This window comes from Mauremys mutica, chromosome 9 (assembly GCF_020497125.1).
Source record: "Mauremys mutica isolate MM-2020 ecotype Southern chromosome 9, ASM2049712v1, whole genome shotgun sequence".
Lineage (NCBI taxonomy): Eukaryota > Metazoa > Chordata > Testudines > Geoemydidae > Mauremys > Mauremys mutica.
In genome coordinates this window covers 51,184,278-51,203,397 of record NC_059080.1, presented here as the reverse complement: position 1 = coordinate 51,203,397, position 19,120 = coordinate 51,184,278, and the positions used below count along the sequence as shown (strand labels likewise).

Sequence of the window (19,120 nt, the reverse complement as noted above, 5' to 3'; positions counted from 1 at the left end):
CTAAGAACTTATTTCCTTCTTGTGATAAGGCACAGCATTTAGCACAAGAAGGTGAAGCCCTGAGGCATTCCACGGAGTTCTAGAACAAGAATCCTTCTTGCATCTTTACGCGGATGAAAGTAATCAACTGAAAGTCCAGCATCCTGGCAAAGAGGTAATCATAGCACTGAGAGAACTCCTCACCTGAGTGGTTCTTGAGATCTCAACACTCATTAGTTCTTAGAAAAGATTGCATTACACATTTGCCTGGCAATAGTACAGGGGTGAGATTTGTGGAGTTAAGACTCAGGATAGCTAGCAGCCATGCTGCAAGCCACATCAGTTCTTACAGATCGGAGATTACTTTGAATTCTTAACTCAGCACTGAATTGGAAAATATATCACTAAGGATCCGGTTTCTTTTTCTTTGAAGGGTGGCTTCAGGCCAACCCACATCCATTTCAAAGGGCTTGGCAGCAAAGTGGGAGTGATTCCTGTTAAAGGGGCTGGCTCGAGGTTGCTGCTGGAGGCTCTGAAATATGAAAATCCCAGTACAGCCAGTCTACTTGTTCAAATGTGTATTTATTTATATTGTGGATGCCAGGGCAAATGAGCAGGATCAAGGTCCTGTTGACGATGAGATTGCTGCCCTGAAAAGCCTACCATCTAAGAGGAATAACTAGGGAGAGGATACAATGAAACAGAAACGGTCCTATAATATACAACACCTTTTGCTTTATGTCACACTGTACCCCCCCACCTTGCTTATCCTCCAGCCTCGGGCTACGTGTTTATCTGTAACTATCCTGGCAGAAGGGGATTGGGGAGTGATATGAAGGCGAACAGGGTAACCAGTGCCAGGTTTACTATGGTGCCAGTGGCTCCATGGAGCCAGGCCTATGCTGAGAAGGGGCCCCAGCCTACTCCACTTGCACTGCACCATGAAACCTCACGCCTTCCCCCACCCACCACTTGCTCCTCTTGGCCTGCCTGCCAGCTGGCCAAGGGTTTCTCTATGCCCTTGGCCCCATCCCCCTGCTCCTCTCTGCCCCCTGGCAGGACCCCAGTGCACCTCTGGCTCCAGGCCTGTGGGGCCCCGCCTGTCTCCCCGGAGCTGAGCTGCCTGGGACTGGTGCAGAAGCCTGGCCAGTCTCAGCCTGGGGAGGGGGCTTGGCTGCGCCCCTCCAGGCTCTTGAGGGAGTCCGGCCGGGGCAGGCCTTGGCCTGGCTGATCACACCATTCCTGAAGGGACAGAGCAATTCCCGGCCCAGGGACCAGCCCTGGCTGCACTGCTGGTTCAGCCCAGCAGACGCGGTCACCTCCCAGCAGGGCTGGTGAGTACGGCCGGAAGGCAGGGCATGGGGGAGTAGGTCTCTGGGGAGCGTGTGTGTGTGGGGGGGTGCTGGACAGTGAGGGGTCAGGGAAGATGTATGTGTTGGGGCAATAGGGAGTGGGGGTTCTGTGGGGGGTGCTGGGCAGTTGTGATGGGACTGTGGGCAGGGGAGTGCTGGGCAGGGGTGGTGTTGTGCTGGGCGCTGAGCATGTCTGGTGGAAGTCTGTGGGGGCACTGGTCATAGGGATTTGGGGGGGGTGTTGGGTGGGGCGGGTCTCTGTGGTGTGGCATGGCATGGCATGGGCCAGCCCTCTGAGGGGAAGGGGCATGCTGGCATCACAGGGCCATTGTGCATCTGGCAGTTTGTAAATAGTGCCCTCGCACTGGGCTGGGCGGAACAGGGCTGCTCCTGCCATGCCATGGCCCTGGCTGGCTCCTCAGTCTGGGGACTGACCTCCCCGCGCCATGCTCCATTGCCTCAATGGGGGCCCACAAATATGTTTGGTGCCAGGCCCACAAAAGTTTAACCCGGCCCTGACTACCAGCTTTATGAATCAGTTCCACAGTACTGTCCCTTATACATGGAAGGCACACATGCTTGTGGGAAGAGAGAACAAGCAAGCGACACAGTATGCCGACCTTAGCAAAGCAGGAGGAATGGGGGTGGTCTAGTAAGAGACAAGAGCTGAGAGCAGGGAAAGAAGCAGATGCTTAGATTTGACAGTGAAGAAGAGGGAGCCAGAGGAGGGATTACAGAGGGGTAGGAAATTTGGAGAGAGAAAAAAAAACGCCACAGAAAAATAGCTTCTTTAAAAAAAAAAGAAAATCAGTTCTTAAATTACTATTCATATGTTAATTATAACGATGCTGGAGCATGCCCTCCATTGCCATGCAGTCACTCACACAGATACAAAGGGGGGGGTAAAATGCTAGCCAAGCAACATGGCACTGTTTTATACCCACTCTTCCCTGAGGGCACTTTCTCATGGATTGAGGGTACAGCTAACTGTGATATAGTATCTGTGGCCTGGTCTACACTATGCGTTTAAACCGGTTTAAGGAGCGTAAAACCGATTTAACACCACACCCGTCCACACTAAGAGGCCCTTTATATCGATATAAAGGGCTCTTTAAACCGGTTTCTGTACTCCTCGCTAACGAGAGGAGTAGCGCTAGTATCGGAATTACCATATTGGATTAGGGTTAGTGTGGCCGCAGATTGACGGTATTGGCCTCCGGGTGGTATCCCACAGTGCACCACTGACCGCTCTGGACAGCAATCTGAACTCGGGTGCAGTGGCCAGGTAGACAGGAAAAGCCCCGCGAACTTTTGAATATTTCCTGTTTACCCAGCGTGGAGCTCCGATCAGCACGGGTGGCGATGCAGTCCGAAATCAAAATTAAAAAAGAACTCCAGCATGGACCATGCGGATGTGATCGCAGTAAGGGCAGGCAAATCTGTTCTATCAGCGCTCCGTTACAGAAGACTAAATTCAAAATCATTTTTAAAAAATCTCCACACAGACGCCATAGCAGGGACTCAGCGCACTGCTGCGTGACAAGCGTAACGGAAAGCCAAAGAATCAAATGGATGCTCATGGAGCGGGGACTGGAGGACTCAAGCAATCCCAGAGTGCCTGCAGTCTCCGAAAAGCATTTGCATTCTTGGCTGAGCTCCAAATGCTTCTAGGGTCAAACATAGTGTCCGCGGTGGTTCAGGGCATAGCTCGGCAATTTACGCACCCCCCCACCCACCCCCAGAAGTGAAAGGGAAAATAATCCTCTCTTGACTCTTTTACATGTCACCCTATCTTTACTGAATGCTGCAGATAGACGTGATGCTGCAGCAGTCAACACCAACATCCTTGCTTCCCCTCCCGCCATGGGTGGCTGATGGTACAATATGACTGATATCCATCGTCATCATCAGCCTATTGGCACATGGGGCAATGCAAAAGGACTGGTAACCATGCCGACTAGCATTCAGTGAGGTCTATCATGGGCACCTGTGTAAAAAGCTCCTGATTTTTCCTGGTAGATGGCTGGTAACCGTCTTCATCATAGCAACAGGGGGCTGAGCTCCATCAGCCCCCGCCCTTCATGTGTAAAGAACAGATTCAATTGTCCCTGGACTAGCAGCGGGATGCTGGGCTCCTCTCTTCCACACTGCTTAATGTCCTGTCTGGACTATCATAGCAGCTGGAGGCTGCCTCCCCCTCATTTTATATCACTAAAAAGTCAGTGTTTCTTATTCCTGCATTCTTTATCACACAAGTGGGGGGGGACACTGCTACGGTAGCCCAGGAAGGCTGGGGGAAGAACAGAATCAACAGGTGGGGTTGTTGCAGGAGCACCCCCTGTGAATAGCTCATAATTTCTGCGGGATCTGACACGGAGCAGCTGTGCTCTCTGGTTCTATGATACAGTGGTTCTCTAGTACACTTGCCCATATTCTAGGCAGGACTGATTCTATTTTTAGATACCAAAAAGGAAGGATTGACTCAGGGAGTCATTCCCAATTTTGGCTTTTGCGCCCCTGGCTGATCTCAGCCAGGGGCACTTATGACAGCAGCAAATGGTGCAGTGCAAAAGGACTGGTAACCATGATCATCTTATTACCAATTTATGGTATGGTAGATGGCACAGTATGGCTGGTAACCATCTCTGCTGTCATGCAAAAGCAAAAGCATGCTGCTGTGTAGCGCTGCTGAATCGCCTCTGTCAGTGGCATCTAGTGCATATACGGTGACAGTAACAAAAGGCAAAACAGGCTCCATGATTGCCATGCTATGGCATCTGCCAGGGCAATCCAGGGAAAAAAAGGCGCGAAATGCTTGTCTGCCATTGCTTTCCCAGAGGAAGGAGTGACTGACGACATTTACCCAGAAGCACCCGCGACAATGATTTTTGCCCCATCAGGCACTGGGATCTCAACCCGGAAATTCCAAGGGGTGGGGGAGGCTGCGGGAACTATGGGATAGCTACGGAATAGCTACCCACAGTGCAACGCACCAGAAGTCGACGCTAGCCTCAGACCGTGGACACACACCACCGATTTAATGTGTTTAGTGTGGCCGCGCGCACTCGATTGTATAAAATCTGTTTTTACATAAACCGGTTTATGTAAAATCGGAATAATCCCGTAGTGTAGACGTACCCTATGGAATAACATACCAGAAAACCCTTCATAACAGCATGTGTCATTTACACTTTAGTCGGTCACTTGCTCTGTTCAGTGTTTATGGATGTGGATCAAGAGAAGGAACACAATTCTGTAGCCTGATCTGGGGTGTGTTAGTACTACTGATTTAATTTATCAATGTAATTTAATTTTAATTTGTAATTATTAATGATAATATTAATACTTAGTTATAAATACTAATTAGTATGTGTTTAGGTTCACCAATCTGTTTGATCAGAAGATAAAAGTTCTTGTCCCGAATCAGGCTCCACAGAATTGATAAGGGACCCTCAGGGGTATGACAGAAAGCTCACACTGAGACAGATATCGTCATAAAGACTTATTAAAAAAAAATCAATGAAATAGTAAGCCAACGGTAAAATAGTCAGAGTTACAAAATTACAATTGCATTACTGTTATTCAAGAGATACATAGGAGAATACAATATTATGTGCTGTAAAACTTTGGTTAATACTCACACCCTGTTTTGATAACCTGGTGTTGAAAGACACAGGACCTCGTCTTTGGCTGTTCCAGTTTCTCACCTCTTGCAGAGGTGTGCAAAGGAAACTAATGCAAAGAGCTGTCAAAGCTGCTTTAGAATTTACTCTCTAACTTAACTGAAAGAAAACCTAATACACAAACTGAAAATAAAGTTTAGAGAAACCAAGTAGATGGATAGCATCAATACGTAGTTGAAGATGAAGATAATGAAGAGTGAGATAGTGAGGTGGGTCACCTATTTTATAGGGCATACGTGCTGGAAATCCTTCCTCTTATGCCCAAATTTTATTCCTCCCCCACAGAAATGTTAGGGTACATTTACCCCATAGGCTAGTATGTATGTGCGTATGGATGACAGGTATGTACGCACTTGTGGTGTACTTGTTAAGTCTGTGGATACAACTTTGAAAAATCCCCTTTGCCATCCTTCATTGTCTGTTGGTCTAGCTAAAGGTCTTAGACACAGGCGTGGGAACTATCTATTTAGATAAGATAAAGGTCAACTTTACTTTCTGGGTAAAAGGGCCCACTATAGATATGCTAACTTTGCTTTAACTTAACATACAGGTTTTTGGCCTGTGGGTCTCTTGCATTACAGCCAAACTTATTTTTAATATAAATCTATAAACCTATTACAATACATCAAATACTTAAACTTATAAGAAAAGATATCGATGCAAGCAAGCCGATTAATCCTTAGGGCTACAATTCCTAAACTTTTCATTTTGTCCCGGGGAATTTCTGGAAACTTCTGACAGTAGAGCCTGAGTCACCTGAATCTGTAGATGAAGTTACAGGTTTATATGCATGGGTAGTTGCATGCTGGTATGATAGATGATGAAAACAAAAGAAAAAGACTTCCTGACTTTTCTCTTTGTACCACACTGGCCATTGTCTGATTGTTAATCCAGCAACTCGGTGTAGGATGACATTGTCATTTGACTGCACAGTGCCAATTTCATTTCAGAGAGAAAACACACCATCCTAACCATAAACAGAGGCATATGACAAGAGAGTTTCAAAGGGTGTCACTGTGGAGTATGCTTGGAGGTAGCAGGCCTCGGCGAATGGTGTGTTTGGTCCATCTGTGGGTTGTTTGCCTGTTTGCTCTGTGTACGGGCTGCACAGGTGCGCTGTGGGCCCCCGCATAAGCAGCTGAGACAGGTCTATTTGTTGGTGCATTGCCTTGGGACAGCCGCACAGCTCCGGTCCTTGGAGCTTTAATCAGTTCTGCTGCTTGAAATCAGCAGTTAATTGCTCTCTGGTGGTGACAGGCAGAGCTGAGTTAAGCAGGGAGACTGGTACAAGAAATCACTTGCGAGGTGAACTTGAGAGCTGCAAAGAGAGGCAGCTAAGAGGAGAGTTTGAGGCAGCATAGTGGCTCTCCTTCCAGCTCAACATGCTATTTCAAGATTGTCAGTGATGGAGCAGGGGTGGTGATCTACCACAGAGGTGCCATTTTTGCTTTCCTGCCTGAAGGGACTTCCTGTGCATGAAGTGCACACTGGTGACTGCTGGAAGAAAAGATTGTCGAGTTGGAAGGGCAAGTAGTGGCACTACAGAGAATCAGAGAAGCTGAAGAGTTCCTAGTCAGGCAGATCCAGAAAAACACCAGTACCCCAGGTTCAAGGAAGAAAGGAGCTGGACACCAAGAAGTCAGAAAGGAGACTTTGCAGTTTGTAAGTACCAAAGGCAAGAGGTCAAGGCAGCATTCTACATGGCTGGAGCCTGATGAGGATGGGCAGGTGCATTGGCCACCAGGCAGAAGGGGACCATAAGGAATGCCACACAGCTAGAAGTTTCCAATTGATACCATGTTCTTGATGTGGAAACTGGGGAACCTCTCTCTCAAGATTCAGCTGGTCTGAGGCAATGGAGAGATGTCCAGGACATATCTGTGGATGGCAGCTCAGCCCAACCTGTAAGAAAAACAAGCTTGCCCACAAAAGACCTCCAACAGTTCAAGGCAGATGGACAATCTTTCTTGGGGATTCAGTTCTCAAAAGAATTAAAAGAACATTCTGCAAGGGACAAGCAGACAATAGGATGCTGTGCTGTCTTCCTGGAGCCGAGACCTCATTCTAAGACTGGACAGGCTTCTGAAATCAACAGGCAAAGATCCATTGGTGATGTTTCATATAAGTATTAATGACACTGCATCAGTGAGCTGTGCTGCAATAATAGATTACATCAGGGATCTTGGAAATCTGCTGAAGAAGAATGTCAAAGCAATCTTTTCAGGGATCCTTCCTGTACCATGAGCAAGGGAAAACAGGAGGCAGCAGATTCTGGAAGTGAATCACAGAGGAGGTAAGTGAAGGAGGATTTTGGTTTTGTGGAATTACAGCCCTGTCTCTTCACTGGTGGTGAGCCATAGTTTAGATGGCCTCTACCTCAGTAGAAAGGCAACCAATAGTCTACCTGTCCCCAGGTTGAGAGTAGCCAGCAAGATGTTAGTTTAACAAACAGGGAGGATAAAAAGAGGGAAGATATGAGCACTCAGCACAAAAAAAAAAATCAAGATACTGATAACAAAACTAATCAAGGAACCAAAGAACCTGAAGGGAAGAAATTCTTGAATTTGACTTTATATAATTTTGATGGATAGTATTGGTTTATTTTCTTCAATTATAGATTTTTAATTTACTCAATTGCAGGAAATTAGAGGAGGTCAGTCAATTATTTAATGACAATAGAGCTTGAATTGCGAAAAGTTAAACTTCATAACTGTTAAAACACAACTTGTCAAAAATCATGTCAAAATATACAAGGTAAATATCCTTAAATCAAACTTTAAGTTCTCAAGCAGCACTTTTCTTACTTTGCCCACCTGTAATTTTCAATGGAAATATTTATCAGTGTGTATGTGTATAGTGAAATTGACATTTACCAACATTTACTGGTACACATTTAATCTTTCTAAGCCTACCTATACACCAATACTAGGAGCACGGGTAATAAACAAGAGGAATTGGAATTGCTTATTTTGAGCATAAATTTGATCTAGTTGGCATTACTAAAACTTGGTGGGATGATTCCCATGAGTGGAATGAGAAGAGTCAGTTAATGGTTATAACATATTTAGGAAGGATTGAGTGGGTGGGGGAGTGGCACACTGTCAAAAATGGTATTACTAGCTTACGAGTCACTGATTGCTTGAAAGAAAGTGATCTTGAATGCGTGTGGATCAATGTCCTGACACTGAAGGCACACAGTAGGGTATGAGTTGGTGTCTGCTGCAGACCACCACATTGCACTGGGCAACAGGATGATCTGCTCTGGAAGCCCCTATCTACGATGTGTAGGAAAAGAAGCTGCATGATCATGGGGAACTTCAACCTGAGCGACATTTATACTGGCAGTATGAGACTTCCAGTATAAAACATCCTCAGAATTTCTTATTCTAGAAGACAACTTCCCAACTCAAGTAGTGCTTTATCCAACAAGGGGAATTCTGTATAAGACCCTGTAGTGACAGATAAATAGGATGATCCAGCTGCCAAATTTCAAGTCCCTGCTCCAAAGCATGGAGCTAGAAATGTGTAGCAATAAATGAAGCCAAGTCCGTCAGTCTGTTCCGGTGGAGCGCCCCAAGCGGGGGTTTTCCACGTCCTTTTATTATAATGGTTACATAAATCATTCTATTATGCGCATGTGCTAACATAATCCAACTACTTCGCCCCCTCCCCTGATTGGTGCTTTATGCACTGCGTGTTCCAGTGGTAAACACTTGGTCAGCGCTTAATCTGTGTGTCTCCTGATCGAGTGTGGGGGGGTGGGAACCACTTCAGACGCTCTAAATCCGGGGGCGGTTTTCCAACCCCCTTAGTGCTTGAGAAGTGTAAAGTTCCTACAGAAATGCTCAATGAAACAGTGGTTAAAAGAGACTTGAACATGGGTAAAAAAGTTTCTCTAACCTAATCCTGAGAAATGGCTGAACCATTTTTGCAGCAATTTAGCCAAAAAAAATTCACCCAGCATGGAAACTTTCATCCCAAACACTTACGGTTTGACAGTGGTATAAGCAAATGAAAACAGGATCCTGTGATGGAAAGTATCAGCCTCTCTTAACTCTAGGTGCTATCACCTGTGCCACCTGTAGGCATACCTTGTTAACAAGAGGCACCAAAAGCATGGAATCTGGGGAGTCATCTGGATTCTCTTCCCCCAGGAACCAGGACTGGATGGAGTCACAAGAGGTCTCCTGGCCCACCCTGTTGGAAAAGGCAGCCTGAAGGGGAGCGAAAGCATCTCACTGGATGAGAGGAAGAGGAGCATTGTAGGTTGGAGGGCCTGTGCAGCAGAGTACAGGGGGGTTGGATCATAGGCTCTAGTCTGGTCCCATCCCTCATTTCAGTGAAGAACTCGTTTCTATTCCAGACAGAAGTGTTCGTTTCTGAGGAGAGGTGCCTCCCCCTGTGTTACTTTTCAGGAATGCAGCTCTCTTTTCAAACCACTTAACTCCTTGGTACAATCAACCCTAGGCTGCATTGTTGTTCTCAAAGCCAAATGCACTGAAAAACCTCAAGCGTGCTTCCCACCAAACATGGAAGGACACACATCAAATGGGCATGGCAAAAGAAACATCTGTCTATATTCAGTGGGCCAGACCACACCGAACCTCCCTCCCACCCCTCCTTTTTTGGTTGTTTTGTGCTGCTCGGGGATTGCAAAGCAGCTGGAGAACCTCCAGGTATGGTGTGTGTGGGGGCGTGGGACTTCAGATGGCATAAAGCCACTTTCAACAGCTCTGTCACCCACTGCTGTCCCCGCCTTCCCATTGAGGGGTTGTATTAGTTGTGGGCTGGTGACACAAGGGCACTGTCAGAGCAACATGTGCTCCAGAAATTTATAGCCAGAATAACTTAGAGCAGTGGTCTCCAAACTTATTTTTACTTACAGGGGTGCACGATCAAAAATGTTGAGCATGCACCCCCAATATAAGTATTTTTATTTATGTATAAATTATATATATACACACACACATATATACATACACACACACCTATACTAATATATTATGTACATTATAAAACATACAAAAATAGAAATTAAAAAAGGATGAGATAAAGATGAAATAATATTTTTAAATAATTTTTATCGTATTTTATTTATTAACAGTACAAAAAACCTTTTTGCTCTCAAAAAATTATTAATAATATTTTTTAGTGAGAGCAATGAGATTGAATATGCTTCATTATTTCTGAAAATCTTGGTTTAACACTGTGATACAGAGATTTGAAGGTCTGGATTAGGGTTAGGGTGCGGGAGGGGGCTCAGGGTGGGGTGTGGGGGCTGGGAGGGAGTTCGGGTGCAGGAGGGCGCTCAGGGTGGGGGTGCAGGAGGAGGCTCAGAGTTGGGGCTGGCAGGAGGTGCAGAGCACTTACCTGGGGCAGCTCCAGTTTGGTGCAGGGGGTGTGCAGCACGGCACTGTCCCCATGGCCACGACTCTGGGAGCCACGATTCTGGGAGCTCCCCCCCCACCCCCCTCAGGCAGGCCACCATGAACGCAGGGGCTTTAGGGGGATGCAGGGCCCTGGGCTAAGGGGGCCCTGGCATGCAGCTCTAAAGCTGCTTTCGGAATGCAGCCCTGCGAGCACGGGCCAGAGGACTCAGGAGGATCAGGGGCAGCCAAGCAGCCAGTGGCCAAAGAGGAGCGTCACTTTCCCCTTCAAAGTGCCGCTTCTCTCCAGCCGGCTTGGAAGGGGAAAGCGCCGCTTCTTTCCAGCTGCTGGCTGTGCAGCTGCCCCGGCTCAGAGCCGCATTCTGAAAGGGGCTTGAGGGCTGCAGGCCAGGGCCCCTAATGACTCTGTGTTCCGGGTGGCCCTGCCTGTGGGGGGCGGGGGGGGGGAGCAGCTTCCCTGCTCGCTAGTTCCCTCCCTCTCCCGGCCGCGCTTCCCCGCCCCCCACCCTCCGGCACTGCTCCTCCTGCCGTGCCCCCAATGGCTCATCTTGCACACCCCCTGGGGTGCACGTACCCCACTTTGGAGACCACTGACTTAGAGCTCTCCTCTGAGGCTGCCCTAAATTACAGAAGGGGCCAAACCAGCCCAAGGACCAGGGGGATTGAAAGATGGCTTAGAGCTACTGTCCCCCTCCTCCCTTGGCTCTTGCACCATGCTCAGCCAGACCCAAGCATCTGGCTCAATACATCTAGCACAGGGGAGGGCAAACTACGGCATGTGAGCCAGATCTGGCCCATCAGGATTTTCAATCCATCCTGCAGGATTGCCAACCCCATGGTGCACCGGGGGCTAAGGCAGGCTCCCTGCCTGCCCTGGCCCTGCCCCACTCCTGGAAGCCACCGGGAGTGAGGGCAGCACATGGCAGAGCCACCTGCCCTACCCCACCCCACCCCCAGGAGCCACTGCCGGACATGCTGACCACTTCTGGAGCGGTGCGGGGCCAGGGCAGGCAGGCAGCCTGCCTTAGCCCTTCTGCATGCCACTGCCACCCTGGAGCTGCTCGAGGTAAGCAGCGCTTACTAGAGCCCAAACCCCAAACCCATCCTGTACCCCACTGTTGTGTATTTGGTTGTCATGATTTTTGGTTCCTATGGTAACTGAGTTAGATTATTAGGGGATAGCTCAGCCAGCTTCAGCCGGCTGGGTGAGTTCTCTGAGTCTGTAAATAAAATGGAGGTTTTGTTAAATGTCTGCTGTCTGGCCTCAAGTGATTTCTTCCTAAACCGGCTGCCCCCAAGGATATAACAAGTGGCGACGATGGATGGGATCCTGGTGCTGCTCCAGTAACAGAAGGAAGTAGAAGTCAAGGTACAAAACAAACAAATAAAAATACTGCTTGTTTGCACTGACTGTGAAAGTGAAACTAAAATCATGGCTACTCTGCCCAGGCCACTGGAACCTTTTGATGAGAATATAGAGCAGTGGCATGTGTATACTGAGCGTTTTGAGCTTTTTGGTATTGCAAATGACATTACAGAAACAAAGAAGGTGCCAATATTCTTAAGTGTTGTAGGGGCTAAAACCTACTCCCTGCTACGCAGCTTACTACACCCTGTTAAGCCTGAGACTAAATCTTACAGTGACATTGTGGAAATCCTGGGGTCCCATTTCTCCCCAAAACCACTGGTAATTGCTGAAAGATATAGGTTCCACAAAAGAGACCAAAAGGAAGATGAAACAGTTGTACAATTTGTAGCCATTTTAAAAAAAACTAGCAGAACACTGTGAATTTAAAGAGATGTTCAATGATGCCCTGCGTGACAGGTTAGTGTGTGGCCTGTACAGTGAAGCTATATGGAAGCGCCTACTGACAGAGGCTCAGCTTACCTTACAGAAGGCTGTTGATATTGCTGTCTCCATGGAACTGGCTACAAGGGAGGCGCAATACATCGGTGCATCCCCTAGGGTGCAAAAAGTGTCACAAGAACTGACCCACAAAACGGTGCAGAGTCAAGAATGTTACCGCTGTGGTAAGCCGGGTCACCAGGCATCGGAATGCTGGTGTAAGGACCTGGTGTGTCGACACTGTGGCAAAAAGGGACACATTGAGTGTGCCTGTAAACAAAAGAAAAGGAGGCCTGTGGTCTGGCCGACAAAAAGAGGAACCCTGCATACCCTAGAGCAGGCCCAGGATGATCAAGGTGACACCTCAGCGCAAGAGAAAGTGCCACTGCATGTTTTGTCTTTGGCAGTGGGTTCACATGAATACTGGGTAACCCCGTTATTGGATGGCAAACGTATACGCATGGAACTGGACACCGGTGCAGCCGTCTCACTGATCTCCGAGACTGTATATAAAGAAAAGCTACAGCATCTTCCGCTTAAGGCAACAAAAACTGTTCTGAAGACGTATACGGGAGAAGCTGTGCCTATGCTGGGCACTATTGATGTTAAGGTGGAGCTCAATGGACAGGTGGCTAAATTGCCACTGTTTGTGGTGAGAGGTAACTACCCTGCCTTAATGGGTAGGTCTTGGCTTGGGAAGATTCAACTGAACTGGGCAGAAGTGCACCAGATGACTAAAGAAGAAACCAGTCTAACCCCTATACTAAGGAAACATGCTGCTGTTTTTGGAGATGATTTGGGAAGTATGAAGGGAATCACTGTGGCATTGAACATTAAACCTGACAGTCCCCCAAAATATCTGAAAGCCTGAACTGTGCCATATGCCATCAGGCCAAAAGTTGAAGCAGACCTGGAGCGTCTGGTCACCAATGGAGTCCTAATACCAGTTACCCATAGCTCATGGGCCACTCCTATCGTTCCAATAGTGAAGAAAGATGGCTCTCTCCGGATTTGTGGTGATTTTAAAGTCACTGTCAACCCAGTGTTGTGTGCAGAGCAATACCCGCTTCCCCGCATCGATGACCTCTTCGCAGGCCTGGCTGGGGGACAAAAGTTCAGTAAGATTGATCTGAGTCAAGCATATTTACAGATGCACGTCGATGAAAAGTCCCAAGAGCTGTTGACTAGTGTGACTCATAAGGGGCTTTATCGATACTGCCGCCTACCCTTCGGAATAGGACCAGATCTTGTGTGGCTTGTCAGGAGTTCAGTGCTATCTGGATGATATCCTGGTCACTGGAAGAAATGAAGAGGATCACTTAAAGAATTTAGAGGCTACCCTACAAAGACTGGAAGAGTATGGCCTACGAGTTCGCAAAGACAAGTGTGAATTCTTCAAGCCCTCTGTTGAATATTTGGGACACATCATTGATTCTGCAGGTCTTCATAAGGCCCCTGCAAAAGTTAAAGCTATTGTGGAGGCTCCCCCACCTCGAAATGTAAGCCAGCTGCGCTCATTTCTAGGACTACTGAACTACTATGGAAAGTTTCTCACAGTTAGCCACACTGCTAAAACCACTTCATGGAGCTCCTTGGGCAGAACAAGGCCTGGAAGTGGACTGAAGCCTGTGATATTGCATTTAACAAAGCTAAGGATGCATTGCTAAATTCTGAAGTTCTAACGCACTTTGATCCATCCTTTCCCCTACAATTGGCCTGCGATGCCTCCCCTTATGGAATGGGAGCAGTCGTGTCACACATTATGCCTTCGGGAGAAGAGAGACCTATTGCTTTTGCTTCACGCACTCTAAACAAAGCAGAAACTAACTACGCCCAAATCGAACGTGAGGCATTAGGAATTGTTTTTGGAATTCGGAAGTTTCATCAGTACCTGTTTGGGCGAAAGTTTACTCTTCTCACAGACCATCAACCTCTGACGTCAATTTTTGGACCCTACATAGTCCGGACTGCAGAGAATCTTACCTGGCGGCGACATGTAGATCAGCTGTTGCCAGGTCATGCCAGTCCTCACGACACATCTGCAATTGAGGGGTCTGACTTCACCTCTTCTGGTGAGACACCGAATCACGAATCACCTATTCCTGACTGTCCTCCTCCATTACTGCCGGCGGCTGAGATGCCCCTTTGCCCAGCACGAGCTGATACCACCTCCTCACCCGTTTGTGCTGCGGACCCTGAGCCCATGGTACTTTCGGGTGCAACAACACCAGAAGTTCGCCGTAATCCACCTAGAGACAGAAGGCCTCCTCATCAGCTGGATCTTTAGCTAGGGCGAACCCATGGTTATGGGGCAAAATAATCCCCAGGGTTTAGCCGGGAATGGAGGCAGTCTACCCTCCTTCTCTAGTCTAGTGTGTGTTTTATTTAGGGGATGTTCTTATTGGGGGGGAGGAATATGTTGTGTATTTGGTTGTCATGGTTTTTGTTCCTATGGTAACTGAGTTAGATTATTAGGGGATAGCTCAGCCAGCTTCAGCCGGCTGGGTGAGTTCTGAGTCTGTAAATAAAATGGTGGTTTTGTTAGCTGTCTGCCCTCAAGTGATTTCTTCCTAAACCGGCTGCCCCCAAGGATATAACACCCACACCCCAAACCCCTGCCCTGAGCCCACTAACCCCCTGCCTTGAGCCTCCTAACACACCTCTTCTGCACCCCAGCCCCTTGCCCTGAGCCCCTTCCTGCACACTGCACTCCCTCACACCCCAACCTCCTGCCCCAGCCCCACATTCATGGCCCTGCGTACAATTTCCCCACCCAGATGTGGCCCTCGGGCCAAAATGTTTGCCCACCCCTGATCTAGCAGCACATATAGCTAGAGGTACATAATGAGTAGCTGAAAAGATAGAGTCAGCTCCTCTCCGAAGCCCTTCAGATACAGTTACTGCCAGATCTCTGACATCCTGCGGCATGCTCGCTCTTTACAGAAGCCATCATTCCAGCACGCAGAGAGCAGATGGCTATAATGATGTGTCTGAGAGAAGCAGTCAGCACCCAGCTCCCCGCCTCACATGATTTTAGGCCTACCACCTGGGGATTGCAAGGAATTCTACATGCATGTAGAAGGCCATTGTCAATATCCTGCTCCATGACTGCCATAAGCAAGCTTGTATGGAACAAGCAGCGTGCAGTGCCTAAAGGTTATGCCACATTCTGGCCTTGGCACGATTATGAGGAGGAGCTAGGAGTCGAGGCAAAAATTTCACCTTGCTTGACCAGAGTTTAATTAGGACTCACTGAAATTATCTCAACCTAGTCTCAATGGACATTGATCAACATTTGAAACCACAACATCTGCTAGAGTGCTCAAGAGAGGCCCCGGTCTGGAATAGCAGGGGTGGGGTGAGAAATCAGACCAGAGTGTATTGACAGAGCTGTGGGAAGCCTAAATAGCCCCTGGACTCTGCCTGACTCCAATCAGCACAAACACTGTTCTGTGTCCTAGCATGTATTCTGTTCACCCCAAGGGAAATAGCCACAGGTTATCCAAACCATTGAGGGGTGCTCTGATCCAGGGACTGACAAAGAACCCTGCACATATAAAGCAAACATAAGAGACTGGCAGTGAAGCTGTGGTCTAACAGGGACCAAAGGGCTTAGAGGTAATAGGCTAACCACTGAAATGGAGAGGCACTCTCGAGCACTCGCAGCTTCCAGGCTAGTTTGAGCTGCTATCAGAAGCTCAGAGGAAAGGCTACCTACTCTTGCTTGTGTCACTGCTTAAGAAGGCTGGTGCCCAGAAGGCCCAGGAGGCATCTATTGCTACCATTTTGCTATTAACGCCTAAGCCATTGGTTCCTGTTAGGGAAGCCAGCGCAAAAAGGGAAACCAATTGGAGCGAGTGGCTGGGAAGAACCAAGGAAGCTAGGTAGCCCTTACATATAAGGTACAGAACAGGCAAGGAAGGTGCACTTAGCCAGCTAACGGCCGTTACTGTAGGAGAGCATCACCCAAAAGTGAGAAGCAGGCATAAGTGCAGATAGACACAAACTGCAGGCCTGGCAATAGGCAGCATACCCATGGGGCCCTGGCTTCATCGGAGGGAAAAGACTGCTGAGATGAGAAGCTGGGGCTGGAGCATCTGGTCTCACCTCTGGCAGACAGCAGCCATTCAGAAGCAGGGAGCCACCCTGCAACCAGTAGGTCAGGTTTAAGCATGCTAAGGAGGAAGTTGGATACGTGTCTCATTCAAATGTGTCCTCCAAGTCCCCAATGGCTGACAACGAGGAGGTTGTGCCCACATGGGTGGGTGGCACAGCTGAGAGCAGGAATTATTCTGCAGAGGCTTTGTTATCAGAGCACAACAGCTGCTCTCTTGGCCCACACACCAGAAATTGAACCAGGGACCTTCAGAACTAAAAGCACCAACTAAACGGCAAGCCACTCTAGCGAGGGCCATAACAAACCCATAGCTTTGGGAGTTTGTAACACACTCACTAGTGGATTACAGTGGCACTAATACAAAGAGCTGTGGGTGCCCAGGAAACAAACTCTTCTTTAGGGTTTAATCAAAGATATTATGAGCGAGTCCCTGGAAAAGCCAGTCTCTCACAGACACCCAAGAGAGTGCACATACAGCAGGCTCTGAACTGCTCCCACATCCATAAAGAGGAATGAAAGTACAGCCAGTCAGAAGACAGCAGCTTTAACTTCCTGGCACTCATAGAATCTTCCTAGCTCATGTTACGTTCATGTGTCCTTGGCTCGTCTTTGTACAGTTGAAAAAAACCACAGTAATGGGACACAGTTAATTGAGGCAGCGGCATTAGCAGGGCAAAAAGCAGGGAAACAATTCTTTCCCATTACATTTAATTGGTGACCTGTGGCTTTAACGGGACAATTCTACTTGCACAATCTGTTTTATTGAGATGCTTTTCAGCTTTGATAGGCCTGTCAATCACAATTAGAGGGGTTACATTGCCCATGAAATGCTACAAATTGCTCATGGGCTGCTTTACAAGATGGCCACCAGGAGCAATGAGCTCTCCCTTGCTGAGCATGTTAAAGTACATGCTTGCTGCTCCCTAGACATCTGCTATTATTACTTAATCCACTGTTGCTAATTATGTTGAGTTCTCAAAAAGATGAACTAGTCAAATTAGCCACAATAAAGGAAGATATTAGCAGTGATGACTGAATGCTAATCCAAACTTGGACTGGAAACATGATGGGTAATGAAAGCAAGGGAAGTCTGTTGTTAATTATCACTTATCCATTTCAGTACTGCTGATTCATATCACATCTTGTCCTGTGTTTGTTCAGCACCTAGCACCATTGGGACCTGGTCCACGACTGAGGCTCCTACTGGGACACCACAACAAATAACAAATGTGGTTTTGGTAGCAAACACAGTCATCAGGTCTGATGCTAAAGCAAAGAGCACAGAGTTGGCTTTCCAACATTGCTATAAAAGATTTGAACTCACTGATAGCTGGCTGTCAACTGGGAAATTGTATGGTAGTTCTAAGAGAGCACAGTCTTACAGTTTAGACAGGAGTAGAGATCCAGATCCAAAGGTATTTAGGCACCAAAACCCCAGACAGGCAGGTAGGTCTGTGATTTAGGTGCTTAAGTCCCAGTTTTGGCTCCACTGTAATCCACAGAATGCTGGCTGAACCTAGGGTTGCCAACTTTCTACTCTCACAAAGTTCTCTTTCCTGGGCTGGACGCCGCTGGAGCTGCCGCCATAATGACCGAGTGGGAGACGGCACCTGCTGTGGCCGAGACCCCTGACATCAAGCTGTTTGGGAAATGGAGCACGGATGATGTCCAGATCAATGACATCTCCCTGCAGGACTACATTGCAGTGAAGGAGAAGTACGCCAAGTACCTGCCCCACAGTGCCGGGCGCTATGCGGCCAAGCGCTTCCGCAAGGCCCAGTGCCCCATCGTGGAGCGCCTCACCAACTCCATGATGATGCATGGCCGCAACAATGGCAAGAAGCTCATGACCGTGCGCATCGTGAAGCACGCCTTCAAGATCATCCACCTGCTCACCGGGGAGAACCCCCTGCAGGTCCTGGTGAACGCCATCATCAACAGCGGCCCCAGGGAGGACTCAACCCGCATTGGCCGTACCGGCACAGTCCGGAGACAGGCCGTGGATGTGTCCCCGCTGCGCCGCGTCAACCAGGCCATCTGGCTGCTGTGCACCGGAGCCCGCGAGGCCGCCTTCCGCAACATCAAGACCATCGCTGAGTGCCTGGCTGACGAACTCATCAATGCTGCCAAGGGCTCCTCCAACTCCTATGCCATCAAGAAGAAGGACGAGCTGGAGCGTGTGGCCAAGTCGAACCGTTAAAGCTGCAGGAACCACCCCAATAAACTCTGATTCCACTCAAAAAAAAAACCAAAAAAAAAAACCGAACACCCTTGCCCTGCCCTGCCCCGCCCCTCCCTTCCTCCTAGGCCCCCGCCCATGCCCCGCTCCTTCTCTGAGGCCCTGCCCACCTCTCACTCCATCCCCCCCTCCCTCTGTCGCTTGCTGTCCCCACCCTCACTCAGTCGCTCATTTTCAATGGGCTGGCTCAGGGGGTTGGGGTGCAGGAGGGGTTGAGGGCTCTGGCTGGGGATGCGGGATCTGGGGTGGGGCCAGGGATGAGAGGTTTGGGGTGCAGGAGGGGGCTCTGGGCTGGAGGGTGGAGCCAAGGGATTCGGAGTATGAGAAGGGGCTCCAGTCTGAGGCAGGGGGTTGGGGTGTGGGAGGAGGAACTGACTCTGGGCTGGGGCTGCAGGTTCTGGGGTGAGGCCAGAAATGAGAGGTTATGGGTGTGGGAGGGGGTTCTGGGCTGGGGCAGGGGGTTGGGATGCGGGGGGTGTGGGCTCCAGCTGAGGGTGCGGGCTCTGATGAGGGACTG

At 48.6% G+C, this 19,120-nt stretch overlaps 1 protein-coding gene across 1 annotated transcript; it reads left to right on the top strand.

The window, feature by feature from the left end:
* The first annotated feature begins 17,916 nt into the window (after positions 1–17,916).
* Positions 17,917–18,619, top strand: LOC123377616 (40S ribosomal protein S5-like). The gene has a single exon (XM_045030727.1). It carries the CDS (start codon positions 17,953–17,955, stop codon positions 18,562–18,564), a length of 612 nt encoding a protein of 203 aa, XP_044886662.1. The 5' UTR covers positions 17,917–17,952; the 3' UTR covers positions 18,565–18,619.
* The last annotated feature ends 501 nt before the right edge of the window (positions 18,620–19,120 follow it).